Source organism: Verticillium nonalfalfae (genome assembly GCF_003724135.2).
Source record: "Verticillium nonalfalfae strain VnAa140/NRRL 66861 chromosome Unknown scaffold_14, whole genome shotgun sequence".
Taxonomy (NCBI): Eukaryota; Fungi; Ascomycota; class Sordariomycetes; order Glomerellales; family Plectosphaerellaceae; genus Verticillium; species Verticillium nonalfalfae.
The window spans coordinates 47,428-68,236 of NW_021167239.1; the positions used below are offsets into that span (position 1 = coordinate 47,428).

A 20,809-nucleotide genomic window follows, 5' to 3' on the forward strand; every position below is an offset into this window, starting at 1 on the left:
CATGCTCTGAGTGCGCCATGTCAAAGGCGATGAGTAATTCAGCGACGAACATGATGTGAAGTAATCTGACCATCTGTGAAGGGCAATCGTTTTCGGAATCGGAATCCAACCGCCCGTTGCTTTCCCTGAAACCCATTGTTGAAAGTACCAAGCTCGGTATGTGCCTGGTATTGTCGCCGGTCGTTTCGATATGCCCTACTACTCCAGGTATCCGTTGGACTCATGAGCTTAGGAGTATTTGCTCTGCCTTAGGTAAGCGTGCCTGAAGCATCACGCGGACATGCAGCAAGGGTTGGTGGCAAGGATGGATGGTCGATGGTCTTCTGAACTGCAGATAAGTCGTGTCCTGGTCGACGATGCGACCATGGTAATTCAAACAAGCTGGAATGCCAGTTGACATCATGAGCCGTTTCATTCGTCTGATCTGTATAACCCGCATCGTCCGAGGGCTTTGTTCAAAGGGTTAGTAAATGTTCCGAGATCCGTCGTTCATATGCTGTGCACGGACGCAGCGAGCCTTTCGCCAGTCTGCAACGCGGGTGGTCGAGTTGTGACAATGGCCTGCCTCTCTTGGGCGAGTCGCCAGTCTAGCATGCAGAAAGCTGGGAGGCTGGCTCATTCGCTGACGCCAAGCTCAAATCCGTTGACCTGCAGATAGGGAGGGATTCATTGCGTGTTTGACCAGGCCCTGGTTTGGCGCGGCCTGAGATGGTGGCTGCAAGAGGGCTCCACCGACGTAACAACGGAGTGCGGACCCTTGGCCGATGTCTGGTCTGCGGCGCACAGTAGGGCTGGGTTAGAAGGGCACTGTCTATATACCTGTACCTATTCTTCGTTTGATAGTAAAGATTGCTGTTGGACGGAGCCGAGGCCTCGCCGTGAGGTGACATGTTGGTAGAAACATGCACAAGGATGGGTCGGTAGCCTGGACAGGAATATTAATAGCACGAACCGGCATGGCCAACGGTATGCAGAACATGTCGCACAAACCCTGTGTTCACTTGTGAAACGGCTGTCGTCACTGCGTTGCGGCTCTTTTCTTTCTTTAATCGCTCGAGGCATTATAGGTATGCGGATCCGCCCACCGCCCGAGGCTGGTGGTCTCATGCTGCTGTTGTTTACGATAAGGGTACCTACCTTAGATAGAAGAGGCGGTTCCGAAGCGGGGGTCAAGGAAACGGGCCATTATTGCGAAACAATGAGACTCGAACGGAGCCCGTCGCAGTACATACGCAGGAATATGGCGAACCCACAACGTGCCCCAAATTTGTTGAGTTGTTGTGAACATCAAATGTGTGCACTGATGTACATGTCGCGCGCCTGCTGGAGATGCATTCAGGGCGGTGCGGATGCGCGCTTGGCGAGCGGCATGTCTCTCGATCCGCTGGCTTTGTGTTGCCTCCACGCCCAATGGACCATCTACGGGCGACAGGCCTGCTGATAGACTATATTGTCTGGAGTAGTGAAGGAGGACGACTCGATCTCGAGATCTAATGGACGGTATGAAATCTGAATTTCTATGCCCGATTGCAAGTATCACGGCGGCGAATCTGCTCGTATGTAGACGATGCTACACGACCCAATGTCATAGAAGCTGCCGCAAGGCTGGAGTCTGGTGGAAAGGTTGAGCAGAACACAGTCTGGTCTGTTCAGACCAGACAGCCAGCCATGCATTCTTGCCCCACGTGTGCTGTCTGGGACCTGGCAGGCGCCATTAGGACGAGCGCTGCTTCCGTCAAAAGTTCGCGAAGGGGCGAATTGTGTGTCGTCATCGTGTTGCAGGCAAAAGTGAGGCAGAAAGGAGGCAGGCACATACGTTGCTACCATGCTTTGTATCATCGTCACTCTTCCTTACAGCAACGACCTCCCTCGTCATTGACGACACGGCAGCTGCGACCTGGTCTGCTTACACGGCAGGAGCTGCTCCTGTTCAGGCTTCTGTTCAGGGTGCAAGACCTTGACCCCAGATGGGAACCGGTCAATGTATGTGTGTGTGTGTGTGTGCCCAGTATGCATACGACCTGGTACAGTCCACCATTACGCACGGTCGGGGAAGTGTGCACCGAGGATAGCGCACTGTTCTGCAGCACGTCGTGATGCGATGCGATGCGAGGGCTAGGGTCGGCTCCCATGCAGGCGCTAGCGCTCATGTGGCTAGCAGGCTTTGTGGTGCCAACCTGGCTCAATCAGAGCGCTGGCAGCCAGCAGAGACACCAGAGCGACCTAGTGAGACCCCTGCACTGACTCGGGGCTCGAACATGCGGCTTCCTCTGTTCGCCGCTGTTCTATGCAGGTTGGGCCACAATTATGACTCCCATCGGCGGGTGGTGACTAGTGTGAAGAGGCAGAAGAAGCGACAAGGAGTTGAGAGACGACGCCCTGCAAGACCGCCAGGATGCAAGTCATCGTGGGTTTGCGTGGGTAGCCGGCCATCGGGCGGGTATTGATGAGTGTCGAGCGATGGAACCAGTCACCATGACCATCACTGGACAGGGCAGCACGTGTCGAACAGAGACGGATACAGCAGAGTAGAGCAGAGCAAAATCGTAGAAATGCAAAAACATACCGGCAACTCTGCATACGGTGTTGTGTTGAGCTGACCATGACTGTGACTGACAACATGTTATGCCTGTCTGTCCCTCCTTGGACGGTGTGAGTGACGAGTGATTTGAGGTGAGAGCCCACTGAAACCCGACGAGGTAGACGCCAATCGCAGGATCATTGGCAGCAGCCTATGGCGTGGCCACTTGACCCCCACCAGAGAGCCAACACGCCGCCCTTTCATCGTCACTATTCGCTTCGGACATGTTTCGACTCGAATTGTGCCATGACCCGGCAGGTCAAGCCGTTGTGTGTGATCAAGGGTGCGTTGTGGTGCCGCGTTGAACCCTGAGCTTGTCAGGCCACCTGCCCACCCACTGGATGGCTGATCGGTCGGTCGCTCGGTCGGGCTCGGTCAGCTTGCTTCCTTCTGCGGAAGCGGCACCACTGGTCCTGTCCTGTCTATTGACAAGGACCACGACGCGACAACAAACATGCAAATGGACGGTTGAAAGTCAGGAGAACCCTCTCGGCAGCGAACCTCCCGCCGTCTGTGTCGCAAGGTTCGGGTCAAATTAACCAGCCGCCCATCTCGGCGCACTACTTCAGGAGAAGAGACTCCTACCTAACCAAGCCAAGTAAGGAGGGAGGGAGGGAGAGCGAGAGAGCCTTGGAGCCCCCAAGCCCTGGAGATGGAGCGATGGAGCCTGGGGCCCTGGATGTGCCCAGTTAGGGTAGGCCTCTGTTGATGGTGCCGTGCTGGAGCCGCCTGGTCATCTGGTCATGAGCGACTTTGTTGTGCTGAAAATGGAACGCTTGGCTGGACCTCGCTTTCCCGACGCGTGCTTAGCTGCGTTCGGTACCTATGTACTTGGTTAGCTGTCAGCCAGCAACAGGAAAGACGCCAGAACGAGAGACGAGCGACTACTCGATAAATTGAGGCAAGCACGCACAGTGTGTCGCACCGAGCTGCCACGCCCTTTCACCTGGGGGATTTCCCCCTTCCTTGAATAACCGCTGACAGATCGAATACTCCGGTGCTTAAATCGCGACCGGCATTATTGGCAAGGGCGATCGGTTGGGCAGTGGGGAATGGACTGGGTCGCGACTGGCTGCGCTCGTACCATGTACACCTTCCGGGCTCGCAGTACAGCACGCTCCTGGTCGGCCTCTATGGGCAAGTACGTGTACATCAGTGGGAGGGTTCAAGGCCTGATCACGAAAAGCCTCGCTATAATCACTATTATGCTCTGTCGGATTGGAATTCACTTTCATGGGCTCGCACTGGACCGCGTCCCTCTTATTCGATCGTCATGCTTCCTTTGGCAGACCACACCCAACAGCATCACCATCAGCGCCGGCTGTGCCCACCATCAGGCTAGCTCGAAACGTGCAGCCGGGGTCGCCCCTACTCTCACTCCCCGTGGCAATCGCGGGATGGACTCGCACGGTGCAGCCTGCGGTATCGCCCATAGCAAGGCAAGGATGTGGTCTGGGGCCGGGAAGGGGCCAGGGAAGGGGACGTGTGTGCTTGACACATACACACGGAGTACCTGCCTCTGGTACGGCCACTGCGACCGGGACATGGTCACACTCCTCTCTCCTGCCTTCCGACCTTGCCCTCGTACCTACCTAGGTACCCTCCTTCCTTCCCGGACTGGGCCAATTGCTGTCCTTCCTCGGACGCTGCCAGCTGATTGACCTGACCTTCCCTTCTCCTTCCCTTCCTCTCTTGTTCTCCAAGCACCAGCAATTGCTCTCGGTTGCGGGAAACATTCTGTGCTTCAACTCTGATCAGACCCGATATCCCCCCCGCAAAGGCTCACAAATTCGACACGACGCACGATCACGACGCCCTTCTCTCTCCAGGCGCCCATCTCGTCAAAGAGCATGCTCTCGTCGGCTCCCACTATCTCCGCTCTCTTATCCTGAAGGGCCCCCCGCCTCCCCCAATCCCTCACGACCCGCTCAAGCAGCCCACCACGCACGATTGATTGAGCGAGCGAGCGACTGTACAGGCTCGACTGACTGGACTGACTGACGACCGCCGCCCACCCGATTCCCACCTACCGCTTCCCGCCTCCCGTCTCCCGCCTCCCTGCCTGCTGCCCCTCCAAAACGACGCACACAGCACAGCATCAGCGGCGACCCGATCTTTCGAAAATAATGACCATGAACGAAGCCGCAATCAAGGTCGAAACTGCTGCCAACATGGCCGCTGTCGCTGCTTCCAACACTACCAACAATGCCGCAACTGTGGCCGACGAAAATGGTATGAGCCGAGAGCCTGAGTTCCAATTCCTCCCCTCCGCCACCTTTGCTTGTGCCCCTCCTGTTCCCGTTCCTTCTTCTCTATCGCAGAGCCCCCTCCTCCCCGCCCATGATGCTGCCCCGAGTTCGCCATGACAGCGCCCGCTGACCGCACTCTTACGACAGCCTCGTCAATCACTGTGAATACCAAGGCGCCGGCCAACTTTCCCCCTCCCAAGACCGATAAACCTCGCCCTCATGTCTGCGCGACTTGTCAACGCTCCTTTGCCCGATTGGAGCACCTGAAACGTCACGAGAGGTCTCACACAAAGGAGAAGCCCTTCGAATGTCCCGAGTGCACAAGATGCTTTGCCCGTCGCGACCTGTTGCTGCGCCACCAGCAAAAGTTGCATCAGACCACGACGCCCTCGTCCCGACCTCGTGCTCGGCGTGAAAGTGCCAGCGGTGCCGCCGCGCCCGGACAGAGCAGAGCTCGCAAGAACAGCGTCGCCGGACCTCACGCAGCCGCCGCCGCCAATGCCCAGGCCGCCATGCGCCCGCGGGCCAACACCATCAGCCATGTTGACGGCAGCGCCATGCAGATGATGGCAGCTGCCAACGCACAGGTTGCCCGCGGCATCCCCCCCACCCATGGCCACAGCCGTCATCCTAGCCTGGCCAACCTGCCTATGCATGGCCTCGATCACGGCTATGGCATGCCCAATGGCCTGTCAACCGGTATGGCAGCCGCCATGGGTCAGCGAGGCGTTCAGCACGGCTTGCCAAAGCTCGAGACTCATGCCATGAATAATATGAACAACATGGATTTTAGTTCTGGCTTGAGAACGGCGCCCCCCATGGCCTTCAATACAGACTTTGACTTCGAAGGCCTACTGTTCGGGCCAGGTTCTACCATCAACCCGAATGCTCTTCATTACAACGACTCGCCCCAGTCAATGGCGCTGGATCCCATGTCCCCCTTCATCCCTCAGATGCATGACAGCATGCACGACATGAACACCACGCAGCACATTGACGACAGCTTTGACTGGCTGACCGGATTTGAACATCAAATGTCCTTCCAGGGTGCCGACAATGCTGTCGACGGGTCAAGTCCGTCTGCCAACAGCACCAACAGTCACAGCGGTATAAGCGATGTCATGCTTGATGGGTCTAACCACCAGGTCTCGGCGGCAACGTCATCCATGTGGCAGCCCGCCGTCATGGGCCCGCCGCAGGTCCCCAATCCCTTCTCTATGGATTTGACCAATTCGGTGTTTCCGGACCTGCTGAATGGCGCTCCCATGTCGCCGCAGCCACCCCAACAAAAGCCCAACGACGTCTACTTCTCCACGCCGCCGCCCTCCATGAGCTCCCTCAGCCCCTCTCTCGTACAGGGCCTGAACACGCAAAATCTCAACCAGGCACTCAGCTACAACACAGGGCCCGAAACGCCTTCATCCCTCAACGGCGGCAACCATGGCGTTTCTCCAGTGTCAACCATTACCGAAGCCACGCGCGGCGCAATCGTGAACGCTCTGTCCCAGTGCTCTCCTTTCGGTGGTCGCAAGTACTCCTTTCCTACTCCCGGATCGCCCATGTCCCCAGGCGTCCAGAACGTCTCCAACCTTCCAGACCACGTGAAGAGTCTACCCAGCACGCAGGATCTGCAGCGATATGTTGGTTCATACCTGCAGTCATTCCATCCTCATCTACCCTTTCTCCACATCCCCACACTATCATTTGAGATGTCGTCCTCGTCCACAACAGGCCGTTCTAACAGCGTTGGTGGCAGCGGCTGTCTGATTCTCTCCATGGCCGCCATCGGAGCTCTCTACGAGATGGAGCACACCCAGTCGCGAGACCTTTTCGAAATGGCGAAGAAGATGATTCAGCTCTACCTGGAGGAGCGTCGCAAGGCCGATGTACGCAAGGCTGACTTCCGACGCACCCCCGGCTCTGATGCGAACTCACAAATCCCTGAAAGTGCCGTGCACACGCCCGTCTGGCTGGTCCAGGCCATGCTACTCAACGTTGTCTACGGCCACAACTGCGGTGACAAGACGGCCAGCGACATCGCCTCCACCCACTGTGCGGCTCTCGTGAGCCTTGCTCAGGCTGCTGACCTTCTCCGACCCATCCGGGTTGAGCCGACTGAAATTGAGGTCCAAATGAGTGAAGACTGGAACGGCATGAAGTCGGATATGGAGGAACAGGTTGAGTGGCTGCAATGGAAGACGATGGAGGAGCGCAAACGGACACTCTACGTCATTTTCATCCTTTCAAGCTTGCTGGTGACAGCGTACAACCACACTCCCGCGCTGACCAATTCGGAGATCTTGCTCGACCTACCCTGCGATGAAGAATTCTTTGCCGCCGAGAGCAGCACCGCCTTTGCGGCTAAGGGAGGCGTGCGCAGTGCCAACCATAACCGCACAACTTTTCACGAGTCGCTCGGCGAGCTCCTGCGCACCAACGAAAAGCAGCAGAAGGCCTTCACCCAACCTTCGGGCCCCAACGGGAGCGAATCTCATCTCAGGCCCTCAACTTTTGGTTGCCTAATCCTTATTAATGCCCTCCACAACTACATCTGGGAGACGCGGCAACGTCACCACAACAAGGTCTGGACCAACGAGGAGACCGAGAAGATGCACCGCCACATCGAGCCCGCGCTCAAGGCGTGGCAGGCTGCTTGGGCCAGTAACCCGAATCACAGCCTTGAGCGACCAAACCCTTTTGGTCTGGGGCCCCTCTCCGCCGATGCAATCCCACTGCTCGACCTCGCATACGTGCGCCTCTTTGTCAATCTCTCTCGGTCTAAAGAGAAGTTTTGGCAGCGAGACTGGGATGCCATGGCCGAGGAACTTTCGCGGGGCAGCGAGATCATCCAACATGCTGAGCACTCTCCTGCCTCCAACACAGAGTCCAACGGCACTGATCCATCGGACAACTCAACCGCAAGCTCCGCGTTTGTTGAATCACCTGCCACGCAGCAGTCTGCCTCGCCCGAGTTCGCGGCTGCCAAGTTTCCCGGCCAAGCGCAGGCGCCTCAGGCATCCAGTCGTACTACCTCGCGCCGGGAAAAGCATCTTCGGAAAGCGGCTTTCTACGCAGCCGACTCGCTCGCCATGGCTGACAAACTCGGCGTGACATTTGCCGATTTTACAAGCAAAGAGCTGCCCCTCCAGTCGGCCATGTGTGCGTTTGATTGTGCTCAAGTCCTCGCCGAATGGATTGCCACGCTCCAGGATCGTGTGGGCCGCTACCTCGGCATCCTCGGCCAGGATGATGTTGACCTTTCGCAGGTGCCGGCCATCATGCTGCTGGAAGAGGAGGATGTCAAGCTCATCGGCAAGGTGCAGGAGGTACTTGCGTCTGCTGAGATGAAGATGAATATGGAGCTCGTCAATGGCAATGTTCCTGCGGTACAGATGGACGATCATACGGGCTATGCTGCAAAAGTCTTGCGCGTCACGGCTTACATGCTGGACAAAGCCGCCGTGTGGCCAGGTGAGTTGGCCGAAGATGTCTACCCCTCGTTTTCTTGCTAACCACTTCATAGTCACCCATTTGATGGCCCGATGCCTGGAGACGCATGCAACGCATATGCGCGCCCGCGCCGAAAAGTCGGTCATGGCTTGCGAGTAATGGAGCAAAAAGCAAATAGGGAAAAAGAGGCATGAAAAACGAAACGAGGAAAAGACAAAAGCGTGACGAAAAATCTGACGACCTGGGAAAAACGTCATACCCCGAGGCTACGAAACATCTACCTACGATTCTATGACCGGCGCCCTGCGTGTGGCCACGCTACCGAGTGACAGCCATATTTGGCACGGCTCCGCATCGTCGAGCGTTCTGCCCTTTGCGGCGGGTCCCTCTTGTGTTTTATTCATTAGGCGTTGTGGCATATTCGCTGGCGGCAATCTCGTGCGAAATGATTTGGGTGGCGACGTGCGAAAGGAAGTCGACGAAGAGGAGGGGATTTACAACGATGAGGGACGGGGAGAGATGCCTACGTTCAACAAGGCTTTGTTTATGTGGACCACTTTGGGCCCATGGAGTGAGGAAAGAAGGATTGGCCCGGAAGCACGGAGCCAGGAGCAGGTGGTGTACCCGTTTGAGGGTATTTACGAACGATGGTTCCGAACGTACTGCCGACAGGAAGCGGCTATGAAATATAGTAAAAATGGGATTCGTCTTATACACGGCGATCGGACTCGACTCTCGCTCTCTCTGCATAGTCGCTCGTGATCTGAAATGCAGAAAAGCTCGAAGAATGTTTGTTTGAGCAACGGATAATGAGCGAAGGCATCAACCGAGGAGTTACAAAGAACATGGTCACGAAGAACGCAAATAACAGTCGCTCTGGGTAAACCAGGCCCTCTGTCGCGTCATCGCGTATCGGCCACAGCTCAATGGCAAGCCGCCATACAGTGAAGTACTATGGCTCCCGCATCAAATCATTGCAAGCATCCCCGTGACTAGTTTCACAAATCATCAACTCGGCGACGTCCTTTTGAAGCTGATCAACAAAAACGTATAATCGCCAGCCTTCGCGTCAGTTCTGGTACCCATCAGAGCAACAGCCCATCTTCACCGCTACGAAGTCATCGAACAAAGGTACTTTCGAGCGCCACGACGCTCTTGTGTTGAAATCCAGGCCGCCCAGACGAAGCCACAGCGAAGTAGCAATGGCCTTTCCTCCGTGCATAACTCCGAGGCAATCCGATCTTCAACGTAGAGATCGTTCTGCGATACCTGCTGTCCATCAAACTCCCCCATCTGTAAGGAGACCCCTGCGGAGCCATGGCACAGGGGGATAGTCAGGAACTGAGGGCTACGAGGGCGTATATATAAGGACCGCGGAGAGCCAGTATCAAGATGTACTCCGACACCATACCGATAATCTATTGCCTGCGGACCACGTGTGGAAGATCTCTTCACTCTGCTCCCTTCACTCTGCTCCAAATCAAGCACTGACTCCATCTATCTCGAACGATACAAGGTCACCTTCCCATGGTGTTATGTGCCGCCTTGCTGCCTTGAACTGGGTCGAGAAGAGTGGAAATGGGTTCTCGACGCGCCGATAATGCGCGGTCCCCATGGTACCCCCGCTCCCGCCCCGTCTTATAAGAGGCTCACGGTACGACATCTTCTGGTATGGGTCCGGACCTTGCAAGACGTGGAGTGTACCGATCGCGCAAGACAGGTTCCCTCCGAATATACAAATAGGCGCTGACGGTATTCGGCGATGGGGGGAACTCCCGGCAGTCTCGGTCCCGGCTCGGTGGGAGAAGGGGAAATTTCGCGTTTTTCGAGGCAGAGAGGCTGATGGACAAGCTCTCGCGTTCGTACGCGATGAAGGACGGCGCCGTGGTGGATCCATCTCACAGCAGGACACGAGACGCGTGTGTGCCTCTGCAACTGGGACAGGCATGGCAATCTCGTCGTCCGTGAGGGTGCCGGCCGTCTGGAGCATGATGCTGAAGACGATATATTTAACGCCACTATATATTTCATGTTGGCAAAAAGGCGGCCGCGACGCCGCGCTTCTTTTTCCGTCGAGATGGCCATACTCAGATTGTCCGCTAGTTTATGGGGTTCATCTCGAGTCATTCGGGGGGGGGGGGGGGGGCTGGTTACCCTGCTGGAAGGTGATTCGGTTGATTCGTTTCCTGTGGCGTTAGCGCCTCTAGGTTTGGTGTGTTGGTTAGCTGTAGTCATGGACCCGGGGTGTCCATATCTTGCTGTCGTGCCTATGTGTTGACGGTGTTTCTGCTCTGGTAGTCGAGTCCTGGCGTCTTCGCTATTTGCAGTGCTGAGAGCGTCCCGCCTTAGCTATATGATCGGTCTTACCCGTGACATGTTAGTGCCCTCGTCTGCACCTGCTAGTGCTACAGGGGAAAGCTCTTGGTGGTGGTAAATAAAGCCGGCTGGGGTATATTAAAGGGTTGTACACGGAGCCAGCCATCAACCCCCTCACGAGGGCCAAAACCTGGATCGCGATTGCACCATGACGAATGCGAAGCCTCTTTTGTCGGTCTTGCTTGTTTCATGTGCTCTGAGTAAGAGGGACTTTGAACAGCTGGCTGACCATGTTCGACAGTCTGATCTTGTCGGATGGGAAAGGTTCTGCGATGCTATTTTCTGGAGTAGGTTTGCACGTTAGCAGACTAGATAGGTTTCTTTCGAAGAGCGAGGAGAGGAGTAAGGGGGATCATTGGATGTCCTTGCAATTCTATGATTGCTAGCATTCTGCGGCTGAGGCAACCACAACGGGCGACCGTTGTTTTCAGCTGTTGGAATTACGTTGTTGTTGTGATGATGTTTACGAGGAGAAAGCGATCATGGCAGAAGTACACAGAGCAGAAGGATTATTGACGACTGATCCGTTGCTGCTCGGGGGTGGCGGCGAAAGTTGCTGCTTGTAGGTCTCGCAGTCGGGAAAAGCTGCTCGTAGCCTTAGGTAGAATAAGGTACAACTGGCCATTAATATATTAGACTCCTTCAAGCATGCTTTAGGATACCTGATATTTTCTGCAACACGCTGCAAGGTTTCTTACGCAGTTCTTGGGTTTGACACCGTGGGTGATGCGCGAACCACTGGACGGGCTATTGTTAGGATATCCGAAAACTATTCGTGATGATCGGCGTGGACCTCCAGCAAAACCTGCATGACTGAGAAAACGTCATATTCTGTACTTCTCTATAGCGAGTGGGAAGTGGCTATTGACAAATAATGTGGCGTGGCAAACAGCTTGAGCATAAAGCTCCTTCAATAGTTCCAATATTTACACCCGCAATCAGAACTCAGCAAGCAGCTCGCCAGAATATGATTCGCAGCCGTCTTTATTAAGAGCTTCATAGACTTTGAATCCGTCACAAGAGATGAAGAGGACCAATGCTGCACATCCCCCTTCGCGGAAGACAAACTATGCGGAACAAGACGCCCGTTGCTGTGAACAATATGAATGTTCTTGGACGAGAGCCCTCCCCGCTTCCAGCTATGAATAGAGAACACCTTCGAATACGCTAGCAACAATAGCTGTGCAATACCGTTCAAGGTTGTTATTGTCGGCGGCCTCAGTGCCAAGTGCCGACACGTCACCATGAGGGTTGCCGGCCTGCACGCATAGGGCTTGTTGACATTATGCGGTCGTTGGCCTGAGGCCGTCTTCCACACACGGTCTACGCGTAAGGTGGGCCACGGCCATAAGCAAAGTTTCGTTGCTGTCAGGCTCTCCCCGTTCCTTCGCTTTACAACCATACCCCTAAGAACTCTTCCCCCATCCACAACCAGCCCTAATCATCAAACTCTTTCTGGCTTTGCCTTGTTGCATCAACAAGATCATTAATATTGCTTGCTGCATATACGCAAGCATTAATTACTTAATCATTGAGCTTTTCATCGTTGCCTCTTGCAGAAGACCCCCAGAGCCTGTGTAGCTTGCCTCAGCAATGTCTCACGACGGCCAATATTCCGATCCTCCTGCTATGCATGGGCTCAACGTCTACGAAGAAGACCATATCTTCCAAGAAACGGAGTCTCTTGCTGGTGCTGATGATGTGCGGGCTGTCTAGAACACAGACCCAACACCATCACAGGGCAGCCCAGTCGGAGAGACTCAATCTGGGGTTCTCAAAGCTGAGATACAGACCGAGATTCTTCGAACGTTCGAATCGGAGGCTAAAACAGTCTTGAAGAAGAACGATGAAGAATCACAACGGATGAGTCTCATGCTTGGTAAGTTGCTTCTTCAAAACCCATCGTGACTGCTACTGACCCGACCTTCAAAGAGTCCATCAAACTCTTCCACAAGAGAAAGAATTACTACCCGACCTCCGAAGAGATTCTGGTAGACCTTGAAGAAAAACTCAAGAATCGCTCTGATGCTTGGAAGCTGGCGGTGTTGTTTGCCAAACACTGCTATGTATTCGGGCTTGGACATTCGGAGACTGGCCTCATGCTGAATCGACTTCTTGCCATACATGTCACCGGTCCCAACTCTTTCCACGAAGAGATGATTGACCCCCTCTTGACCGGTGATAACTTACAGGGCAGCCATGGGGATGTCTACGACGTGACCTCGGCTCCGGACGTGGCTCGGGTGCAGGTGCTTGCTCCACCTAACCAAACCCCAACAGAGTTCATCGAGACTCGTGCTCAAGTTCCAATGACCGGGCAATGCCAAGGTTATGTTGGAAGTCTTGAACACTTCGAGGGGCTCAAGGACGTATATTACGCGTTCTCTAATGGGGCATCAGGCCTTGCCCACGAGGACCTTGAGATCAGGCAGGATGCTCCCGCCCAACGGAGGTGTGTTCAGCAATTGTTCGAAGCCATCATGGACATGAGCAGCTCCATCGAAGCCGCTGATGATGTCAACACCGACCCTGGTCAAGATGGAGAACCCGCAGCTGCCTCTGGCAATGCCGTCGCTGCTGCACTAAGGCCTCGAAACAAACGTCGCATCGGCGATATCCTCGGTTCTCACGGCCTCACCAATACGGAGAAGATCGAGGGATTGATCGGTCGCATGCTGTCCGACCTAGACATCGAGGTTCTCTGCTGGGAGGTTCTGGTATGTCACTACTCAACTTGCTCAAAATCAACCGTGGTGCTAGCTCAAACTAACTTTCATTCACAGGAGGCTGCAATCCGTGCCCAAGAGGGCCTGCACAAAGTGGCCCGGTGGCAGACTGAACTCATGAAGGACAGGTTCGCCTCCTTCGAGGCAAGGTGGAACTCCATCTGCGAGGCTCTGAGGGTAAGGTCGGCTAATTGTCAGTTCCGCTACGTCATGCTAACTTGTAATCACGCAGGCTCATAAGCTCATTCTGCAGTCTCTGGGGCAGATCTCGTGGGTCGAGAGAGTCGCTGCCGCACCTCACAAAGAGCAGGTGGTAAGTCTTCCTCCACTTCCCAGCATGTCTCATTCATATCAGCTGACGAAATTAGCGCAAAACCGCCAATAAGAAGTGCAACATGGTCAAGACGCTTCAAAACAAGGCCGGCGCCGACGCCATCAAGACCAACACACGAAATGGTCAATGGAGTATCGACGAGCGTCTTGGGATCACAGATGCCACTGGAGCAACATTGTTCCAGAGCACCGTTCGTGGCAGCCGCGGTCTTGCGAACATCCGACCTTCCCAAACTCAGGGACCGGAACCAAAGCGCCGCAGGGTCGAGTAGTTGACGCGAGTTGACTACGTCGTAATATACGCACTTCGCTTGGGGTTTGTTTATCGTACACAAGCTCGGTGGATAATATGGTTTTTGGAGTTTGGAGTTTGGATCTCGCGTCATGGCACAAAACCGTGGCTTTTGGGGAATATTCTTATACATATCACGCAAGGGCTTCAGGTGCGTAAGCTGTGTCTTTGGTAGAACGAGCCTGCCTGGGCGATAGAGCAGAGCAGACAGAGCCAAAAAGACAACAGCAGATGCCGTAGAAGTTCTCAAGGTAAGCACAGAAGAAGAGATTTTATTGCGTTATGAAATATCCAGCTATTTGTGATGTTTAGATCGTGATTGCAACAGTGCGTGCCCTGCTGCCAAGCATAATCAAAATCTCGTGGGAAACACAAACTGTTGGGTCCTGTTGTCTCCATGGTAGCTTATCATGAATAGGTGGATATACGACTTGACTATCATCGAAAAGTAGGCTATCGTTCTCGTGGCGTCATCGCTGGCATGTGCTCACCGGAGCCGACAATCATGACGGATGCGGGAATCTCGAGACTTGAAGAGAGACTGAGGCTTTGTCAGATACGATCCAAAGTTCCTCCTCCGGGTAGCGGCAGGGTGAATTGCTTGGATCCTGCGAATAGCCGTTCAGGCTCGCGAGGTTAGTCATTGGCCTTGGCTGAAAAGTACTTTGGTGTTGAATGGTCCAAGTTCAAAGTGACCTGCCTCATCAGGAAGATCTAGCCCTTTTCGATTCTCATGCAAAAGGCAGGCGACCCAAAGTGGCATCCATGTCTTTGTAGCATTTCCCGGAGTGCCGGCTCCTGTTGGAACATGGTGCCGCCCTAGGGTTGCATTGAGAGGAAAAGCTGTTGTCTAAAATGAGATGGAGATTGGGTGTTCTGATCCTGATCATAGTCCAGTAGGGATGACAGAGAGTGTCCAGTATGATCGCTGCAGGAGGGACTTTTCGCACCACCACGTAGCACTTACTCCGAAGCACGAAACGGGCTGCATCGCAACAAAAGAGCGTCACTCAATAGTATCTTGTTGGGAGGAGTGACTTAGTCCCAAACCCAGTAACCGAATTGGCCACTGCTGCAAAGCCTGACATGGATCACCGGAAACATCATCCTACATGTCCTAGAAGAGCGCGCCGTCGTTGAATGAACCCGTAGTTCGAGATCCAGGCCACCGGCATCAGAGATATGAGATGATGGCTAGACGACTCACCACTGCCATCTCCAGAAATCGTTCGTCATCCCTCAAACAACAGCAGCAACAACAACAAGTCCACCCCTCAACAGTCTCTTGTCCACCGAGATGCAGACCTTCAGCGTCACCCTTCTCGCCGCTCTGTCTACCGCCGACTGGAATCTCTAGTTCATTGATTCTGGATCAGCCCAGGTTGGAGGCAATGGCGAAGGCAACCCCGAGATCCCACCCTTCGAAGTCGCTGCTCGGATCGAGACCGCGTGTGAGAAAGGCGTGACTCAACCCCCGTGTACTATCAAGACAGCATATTGATTCGGGAACAGTGCGATGCGACTGGAACAGTAGGTCGTAACTCCTTCTTGATCGACAACCCGTGCAGCTGTGACGAGGCTTTGGATGTCAGTATCCCCTTGTTGGCATCTCTCGCCACAGCCCGGGGCTGATTCTTCGGGAAGCACTCGTGGAACGAGGCGTCGGGGGAGCTTCACGTCAACAGCGCAGGTGATCGCGTGGCCCATTGTAATCAAGTCGAATCTTCGGTGTCCAGGTGCAGCTTCGGCGCTCAGCGAGGTATCAACTGCGCTGTTTCGCGTGACTGGAACTGCTACAGTTGGTACTGCTGAAGGCTTTCTGTTAGGCCTGAGCATTTGTACCCTGGTGGACGACTGGATGTAGTAACAGTACAGATCCCACTGTTGTTGCCATACTGTATACTGTACACAAGTTCTGTAGACAATTTCTCGAATATGACACATGTCAAACACGTGCTGTGCTCGGATCATACATTTACCACAAGATCGATTATATTCGCAAAAGCTTTTTTGGGGCATCACGTTTGGCATATGTACACACATTTCCCCAGCATAATCAACAGCACACCGTCAAAAACAAAACAAATGCTCCGAGGCGGATTCGAACTGCCGTCAATGCAGTATTGTAGTAAGAACCACAATGCATCATCCTAACCAACTAGACGATCGAAGCTACGATGATGGGCGGCTCAAACTGGTGGGATCATGTTGCTCGATTTGTGGAGTGGAGCGACAAATTCCCGCCCTACAGTGGAGGCGACCGATGCCGCATCTGGCACCCAGTCGACCGACGATTGTTTGTCGAGACGGATACCAATAGGGGTGAGCAAGTCATGTCGACATGGCATCCATTAACCTGCTAACGAGATCGAGATCTGGATGCTGACAGATTGGAGATGGAGAATCCCGTCCATCCTCGAGAGTCTTGCTAAAAAGAAATCATGATTCAATCAAACATTACTACTGGAATTTACAATCAATGCTTTCAAAATGGAAGACCTCTAGCCGACTCACGCCTGTCTCATCCGTTCTTGACCCTCGCTTCCAGCTCCTGAGACAACGAATACACTACACATGCCACAAGCGGAAGAGAAACCTCGGCGCCAGCCACGACACGCCATACCTCGACCGCGGTGCCGGAGCCACGGGCCGCTCTGTCTCTGAGTCGAATATCTTCCAGCTGCGAAGCATCCACATGCTCAAGGCGCCGGCGACGAACATGAAGGCGACAAAGACCTGCGCCGAAGTGAAGTCCTTGCCGTCAGACCCAACCGACATTTCAATGGCGGCGACCTCGGCAAAAGTCGTGGGCAGCACCATGGACAGGCAGACGACGCCAAAGGTGCCGGCCATCTTCTTCATGCCGACAACCTCGACAAGCACGGGCGTGATGGTGCCCCAGAAAGTGCCACACGTGGCGCCGGCGAGAACGGCGAACGCGCCCAGTAGCGCGAAGCCCTGTGCGGGGATCCACAGCGCGAAACAGAAGACGGCGCACAGGGCCGTCATGAGCATGGCCATGTTGATCCTGCCGACGGTGTCGCTGAAGTAGCCGACGAGGGGGCGGCCGAGGCCGAGGCCGAGGTTGAGCAGTGCGTTGGCGATGGAGCCCTGGGTGGGCGTCATGCCCACTGACGCAGCGTAGCTGGGCAGCGAGTATAGGAGAACTATGTAGCCGAGCTCGGTGGCGATCCCCCAGACCATGACGAGGAGAACCTCGACGCGGCCAAAGTCGCGGGGGTTGAAGCGCAGCTCGTCGCGGCGTGCGACGCGGTGCGCCTTGCCACCCGTCTCGCGTAGGAAGAGGCTCGCAACGACGTTAGCAACGAGGGCGCAGACGGCGAGGATACGGTACGCCCAGCGCACGCCGAAGCGATCTATGGCCGTGTTGGTGACGAGACTGTAAATAAGGCCGCCGATGCCTGCACCAGAGGTCGAGAGGCCCACGGCGAGGCTGCGTTTGGTCGAGAACCAAGGGGGCAGGACCGACGAGGCAGTGATATAGAGGAAACCCATGCCCCAGCCAAAACACATGCCTTGAGCGAGAACGAGCTGCCATACTTTTGTGACGAAGGATGAGCTCAGGAGGGAGACGAAGATGATGAAGGAGCCGATGAGCATGGTGGCGCGCATGCCGAGGTGTTTATGGCACTGAGTCGCGACGGGCGAGCAGAGCAGGGCCTGAGAGATGGACAGGCCGCCGATGATGGCGTATTCGAAGTGGGAGGCTTTCAAGTCGGTCGACTCATTGGAGTAATGTGCCATGATGACAGCCCAGGACTGAGGACCTAGTTAGCTTCGAGTCGATATTCAATATGGGAGACTGGGGGTCCGGACGTACACTGTTGATGCCCCACGTATGCGAGTTGACGAGGAAGACGCAGAGTGTGCAAACCCAGGCGTAGCCGCCATTGGGAGGTGCAGGTTCGACAGAGGTGACATTGGTCAGATGCTCAACCGCCTCGTCGTCGGTCTGCATCTCGACTGCTTCGCCTCGCGGCATCTCAACCGTGATTCCGTTGTTTGTGGTCATTGTTGTTGTGATAGCTGGCTGTTCGACCTGAGGCAGGCGTCTTGAATATACTATACTCGTCCGCTCAATGAACATCAAGCCAAGTAATGGCACACACCTCGTGTTTTCTGATTCTTTATACATATATTGTCGATGCGGGGGCTCCGTAGTCGGCCGGGGTGTTTAGTCATGTTCTCCGAACCAAGGCAGATCCAAGCACAAGAAGAGGCTGATGGTGGGGGAGCTCGTCGCGCCTTTTGGCCTTGGCGGTTTGGATTGGATGACGCGGGGTTATGAGAGGGTCATCCTGCAGGCCGTATGCATCAGCTCGATGCAACCCTTTAACTTTACATCCTCTGATAATTGTTCATCCCCTCTTTTCTCTCCACGCCATCACCTGTAAGTTTTGTACACGCCGCCAGCTCCTGGTCCCCAACCGCGCAATGAATACAAGAGGACATCAGAAGCGCATGCTACCGAGGACTGGATATCCTCGGCGGCGAGCATTGGCGGCATGCTTGATATGTCGCGAGAGGAAACGGAAGTGGTACGCCCGCAAGACCTCCCAGTTCTTGCTCAGAGGCTGATGGTTTCCTTTCTGAAGCGATAATCTGAGGCCAACATGTTCGTCATGTCAACAAATTGGGGCTCCGTGCGAATACACCAAACAAGACTCATCATCATTTGACGCGGCATCACTGAGAATACTAGACCAGCTCTCTCTCATAGAGGGACTGGTAAGAGATATACATCCCGAATCCTCCCTGACCCGCGAGTCTCGGTCGTCTGGCTCAAATTGTGACGCGCAATTCATAACAACGCGCGGGTTCGGGGAAGCTTCAACACGAAGCGCAGTACACACGTCTTTGTCCTTGAATATCGACGCAACCCACAAATCAGTATCTGATCAGATCCTCCAGTGGCCAGTGTTTGAACAGCTTTTGTCTTCTCTACAGCGGTTTCCATACATCGACTTTCATGGCACAGAAGCTTACAGTTATCTTGACGACCTCCTGACCGAGTCAGAAGATTTGGATCCACATTCACCATCAGGACCGCCCTGGAAGTCTTCTGCGCCGATCAGCACCTCCACAGAGAAGGTTGACGTCGAGAAACTCGTTGAAAAGTTTCATCAACGAGTCAACATCAAGAACCCGATTCTGAGTCGGCGGCTGGCTAGCGAATACTGTCAAAAATTCCACGAGAATGGACTTCTCTTCAACCTTGACACCTGTCTGGTATTGCTCATGTGTGCTCTTGGTGCCATTTCCATGGATTATGGATCTGTCAACACAAGCCAAAGCCCCGGAAACAACCCAAGCTCAGCGCCAGATCTAGCGAATCTAAGACTTGGTCACAGTTATTTCACGGCCGCGGAGAAGAGGCTAGGGGCAGCCATATCAACAGTCAACACCCTCTCCATCCAGTGCTTGTGTCTTGCTGGGTGGGCTCCACGGGCCAACATATGAGAGGAGAGTGGCTGACAATTATCGCCGCAGGATATTCCACATGTACTCGATTCAGCCAATGCATGCGTTGCGTATGTTTCACGCCGCGGGAATCTCTCTTCAGAACCTTTCTTCCACGGGGTAGGTGCGTGGTCCGCCCTTCAGGGTTCTTGTGTTAGTGCTGATCTTGGCCCTTTTTCACAGTGCTCGACCAGCCGGAGCAGCGTCTCAGATGTATTCGAGCCTGTTTTGGCTGTGCTATAAATCCGAGAGGTCAGTCCAAAACGAAATTTTATTGCACTAGAGCCTGACCTCTACAGAGAGATCCTAGCCGAGATACCGATCAACGCGCCCGCCCTGCGAGAACCTGGAATGCCAAATGTATACCCTCAGCCCCCACAAGCCGCCAGCATTGCTTCAAACGAATGGGCTGCCGACGAGGAAGACAGCTGGTACTTTCTGCTCTCTGAAATTGCCCTTCGCCGTATCACAGACCAAGTCACCGAGATTGTCTCCAAGTACATTCATGCCGAGATCATCTTGCCAGGATCGCAAAGGATCCAACAGCTCATTCCCATCGTAGCCGAGTTTGAGCAACAAGCCGAAACTTTCCGAGAGAATCTCCCATCAGCTGTCAAGTTTCCCGACGTCCCTGAAGCGGCCAGCACTGAATGGCAACAGTACAGCCGCGGTCGCTATTACCGTCTACTTGAACTCATGCACCGACCATTCCTCTTCAGCGCCCTCCACGATCCTGGATGCAGCCCCGTCGTTCGGTCACTAGCGGAGATAGGACTTCAGAATGCACTGCGGTACATTCAGCACAGTCACATATGCCATCGACACCACGGAACGTGGCTCCAGCTTCGGAATGAATTGAAAGAGGCAAGCCTCCTGCTTGCAGCATCGAAGACAACTTGGCTGACTATGCCTCGCGGATGGGAGGCTGGGATCGTCAAAGCTCAAGCGACGTTCGACCACTGGTCTTGGGAGTTTCCGTCTTGCAGAACGTATGCCAATGTCCTCCAGAAGCTAGCCGAATCATCCATGACAGGTCACGGCGTAGATAGTCCGATGCCATACGGCTGAACGTGGAGAATACAATCGCATTGGCCAATCCATGCAAAATCAATATGAGAAGAGAAGAGGCAATTCAGCAGCCAAAAATGAACAAGCTCATGCAATCTGAGTCCTATCACGAGCTGCCCATCTAGAGGAGCATGATTCAGGACACGCTGCCACAACCATATGATGATGCCTGCCCACGGAAATTGTGGACCATGGGAGTTGAGAATAGGTAGCTTGTGAAGGAAACAGTGCATCAAAGGGATGCATGCTCTTG

The 20,809-nt window shown here is 54.5% G+C and overlaps 4 protein-coding genes and 1 non-coding gene across 5 annotated transcripts; 3 read left to right on the forward strand and 2 right to left on the reverse strand.

Annotated features, from left to right (window-relative positions):
* Nucleotides 1-4,713: 4,713 nt before the first annotated feature.
* D7B24_001795 (uncharacterized protein) lies at nucleotides 4,714-8,439 on the forward strand (the record flags this gene model as incomplete). The annotated part of the gene is made up of 3 exons (XM_028636016.1): nucleotides 4,714-4,813; nucleotides 4,978-8,301; nucleotides 8,354-8,439. The coding sequence occupies 3 exons, from the start codon at nucleotides 4,714-4,716 to the stop codon at nucleotides 8,437-8,439; spliced, it is 3,510 nt and encodes a 1,169-aa protein (XP_028497778.1).
* A 3,810-nt stretch (nucleotides 8,440-12,249) lies between these two features.
* On the forward strand, nucleotides 12,250-13,987 carry D7B24_001796 (uncharacterized protein; the record flags this gene model as incomplete). Its single annotated transcript, XM_028636017.1, has 6 exons — nucleotides 12,250-12,357; nucleotides 12,448-12,535; nucleotides 12,589-13,373; nucleotides 13,440-13,559; nucleotides 13,615-13,695; nucleotides 13,751-13,987. 6 exons carry the CDS (start codon nucleotides 12,250-12,252, stop codon nucleotides 13,985-13,987), a joined length of 1,419 nt encoding a protein of 472 aa, XP_028497779.1.
* Nucleotides 13,988-16,093: 2,106 nt separating this feature from the next.
* Nucleotides 16,094-16,180, reverse strand: D7B24_001797. The gene has a single exon. It is a non-coding gene; the product is annotated as a tRNA-His (tRNA).
* A 395-nt stretch (nucleotides 16,181-16,575) lies between these two features.
* D7B24_001798 (uncharacterized protein) lies at nucleotides 16,576-18,040 on the reverse strand (the record flags this gene model as incomplete). Its single annotated transcript, XM_028636018.1, has 2 exons — nucleotides 16,576-17,787; nucleotides 17,849-18,040. 2 exons carry the CDS (start codon nucleotides 18,038-18,040, stop codon nucleotides 16,576-16,578), a joined length of 1,404 nt encoding a protein of 467 aa, XP_028497780.1.
* A 1,506-nt stretch (nucleotides 18,041-19,546) lies between these two features.
* D7B24_001799 (uncharacterized protein) lies at nucleotides 19,547-20,503 on the forward strand (the record flags this gene model as incomplete). The annotated part of the gene is made up of 4 exons (XM_028636019.1): nucleotides 19,547-19,608; nucleotides 19,672-19,740; nucleotides 19,788-20,279; nucleotides 20,497-20,503. The coding sequence occupies 4 exons, from the start codon at nucleotides 19,547-19,549 to the stop codon at nucleotides 20,501-20,503; spliced, it is 630 nt and encodes a 209-aa protein (XP_028497781.1).
* Nucleotides 20,504-20,809: the final 306 nt, after the last annotated feature.